General features: G+C 37.4%; 1 protein-coding gene across 7 annotated transcripts in view; it reads left to right on the top strand.

The window, feature by feature from the left end:
• BRE (brain and reproductive organ-expressed (TNFRSF1A modulator)) overlaps positions 1-2,838 on the top strand; it is a 512,734-nt gene that overhangs the window by 272,075 nt on the left and 237,821 nt on the right. For all 7 annotated transcript variants that reach the window (XM_011972582.1, XM_011972586.1, XM_011972584.1 and 4 more), the window contains one exon: positions 1,769-1,878. In XM_011972582.1, the coding sequence (XP_011827972.1) occupies positions 1,769-1,878 (110 nt within the window). The remainder of the gene's footprint in view (positions 1-1,768; positions 1,879-2,838) is intronic.

The following is a 2,838-nucleotide window of genomic DNA, read 5'->3' as shown; positions in this document are numbered from 1 at the left end:
GACAAGCCTAAATTTTGTAATCTAAAATTTTTTTAAAAAGAAAGAAAATGGAAAGGGAAGTGGCCAAAGAGATAGGAAAAGAACAGCAAGAAAAGAGAGTTTGGAGAGGCAAGTGGTTACCCATGTCAAATATTGTTTAGACATCAAGTAAGAAAAGGACAGAGAAGCATTTGGTGCATTTAGTGGTTACCCTTGGTGGGAACGGTCTTCATTGAACTTGTGGGTCAGTAGTAGGCTATTGTTGTGGGCTAAGGGATAAGTGGAAGGGAAGGGAATAGAGAGTGGGTAGATAACTCTTCCAAGCAGTCTGTGAAGGGGAGGAGAGAGAGGAGAGAGAATCCAAGGAACTCTGTAGAGTTCAGCAAGATTCTTTCCTTTCCTTTAAAAATGTTTCTTTTTTAGGATGGGAGAGACTTGTGGTTCTTGTCCCTGTGTATACATGTCACACTCATCCATCTTATAGGCACAAGAGAATGCAGAGCAAGGAGACTGAAGGTTCTGGAGTTGAGCAGGATGAGTGATGGCCAACTTCCCAGGATGAAAGAAAAGAAAGGGTGGCCTGACGGACAAAAGACATTGTATCTGAGGTTGAAGATACAATGGCAAGCTCATGAGTAGTGAGTCTTAAAGTCTAGGTGTGACCCCTCCCTCTCTTGCTGCTGGTGTGGCTGCTGAAACCTCCTGAGGACCTATGAACTGATCCAGAAATATAGGTCCATTCTTACCAGTCTCTATGAGTGAAAGGTGTTAAGTGTTTAACACATATTAAGTGTTTAGTAATTAAGTGTTTAAAATTTGTATATTTGACTTGGAGCCACTACCAACCAAAAATAAATTAAGAGTTATTAAAATTTGGTTTTCACAAATTAAAATCAATGTGTGCTACGAGATTTATTTTAATTCAGTATTTTATTCAGATGCCTGGCAGACACCTGGTGCTTGGCAATAATCATAAAGCATGTGCACATAGTTGTAAATTCCACAATTTTGATTCAGGACACTTCATCAGTGTATCATCAGCATTGGCCTGAGTTGGTTATAATATTCAGTTCCTGCTATTCTTGCTTTTTAATTATAAATTACAGTAAGTTTAGTTTTATCATTATCAGTTTAGCTTATTGTGTGTTATTTGGTTAACCTCACGATGTTTATTGGTACATACTTGGATCAACAATGTTTTGTCTTATAGTGTTCTTATAACTAGACTTTTAAATATGTATGTCTTGTGGTTCGCATGTGAATCATCCATTATTATTTTGCCAAAGTAGATGTGTACCTAACCCCCTTGTCATTTGCTTGTATGGTGACACTCTTCATGGTGATATGTTTCCTGGGAATTTTTGCTATTTAAATAACTTACAACATACTGTCAAGGTAGGTGTAAGAAAATTACTGGATTTTTAATTTTTTTGATGTTTTAGGATATAAATTATGTTTATAGTAATATGTTTACTGCAACTTAATTATATTTTTGCTGAATTCTTTGTTACCACCGGGTTCACTACCTGCCCCTTACCCCCGAATGTGGGAACAAGTGAGATAGGTGGAGGTCTTTCGCTTTGCTGTGGTGGGCTTTGCTCAGAAAGTTTAAAATCCATCCCTCTAGAGGAGTGGGTAGGTGTGTGGAAAGGATGTGCTAAGCAGCTAAGCTAAAGTGGAATAAGGGTAACTCACAGTCATGGCTTCAATGCCAGTGGACTGTGAGCTTGTCACTAATAAGATGTTAGGAGAACAGGTGCTGATGTTGTGTTTTTACTTCTTGTTTAAGGATGTAAATGAAGACCCTGGAGAAGATGTGGCCCTCCTCTCTGTTAGTTTTGAGGACACTGAAGCCACCCAGGTGTACCCCAAGCTGTACTTGTCACCTCGAATTGAGCAGTAAGTGTCATTAACATTAGGTAGCCCGGTGCTACTTCTTGCTAACCAATGTCTCATTCTTTCTTTTGCCACTCTTGAACTCTTACATTTATTTCTCTTCATTGACTTTTGTTTCCTTAAAAAATTCATCATATTAAGAGTTTCAATTGCAGAGTAAATGCAGTTAGTACTTGCTGCCACACCCTTTTGACAAGTGTTATTGTGCATTTGGTAACATGAATACTGTACCTTTGTAGAGAGAAAAGAATAGGCAGACTGAGTCCAAAATTGGGACTCCTTCCAGATGTTCCCTGGAGTTCGAATAGTTGTAGCCCACAGTGGGCTGCTAAACATCTTTAAAATATTTAGCAAAAACTGACTCAGAAGTTAGTAAAGCTCATATTAAAAATAGATAGCTTAAAAAGATAACATGTTTTATTTTGCTGCATCGAAGTAACTGTGTATAATTTTACACAACATTCAGGCTACATGGCAGAAGTAGTTTGATATCGCATTTGTGTTCTAACCAAGTAACATTATTCATCAGTAATGAATTTTGTAAGGCCTGGATTCATAGTGTGCGTATTGTGGGTGAAATGCTTTAGTAGCTTATTCTACTTCAAAGGAAGCTGCGGTTCATTGAAAATGGATTATAAGCAGATTTGGTTGGGAACTTCTGACAGGACAGATTTTTCATCAGCAGAGAGAGTTTTTACAGACTCTGATTGAAATGTATTATTAAACTTCTCTGTGAGTCATTTAGTCACAGTTGACTGATTTCTGTCTGTGAGTAGATGTGGTCACTATCTAGCATTCTTAGTAAAAATACTGAGCCATTTTTACACCTTCCCACCTTAGTTGCTCTAATTTATAAATCATGGACACATCATCTTAAAAACCAATATGACACAGCTGTTTATACTCAAATATGGGAGCTTATGAACATCAATAATCTATAGGCATTCTCTTTTTTTAAAATAT

Source organism: Mandrillus leucophaeus, unplaced genomic scaffold (assembly GCF_000951045.1).
Source record: "Mandrillus leucophaeus isolate KB7577 unplaced genomic scaffold, Mleu.le_1.0 Scaffold13, whole genome shotgun sequence".
NCBI classification, from domain to species: domain Eukaryota; kingdom Metazoa; phylum Chordata; class Mammalia; order Primates; family Cercopithecidae; genus Mandrillus; species Mandrillus leucophaeus.
Note: the sequence above shows the minus strand (reverse complement) of the source record. Positions and strands in the feature narration are given on the sequence as shown.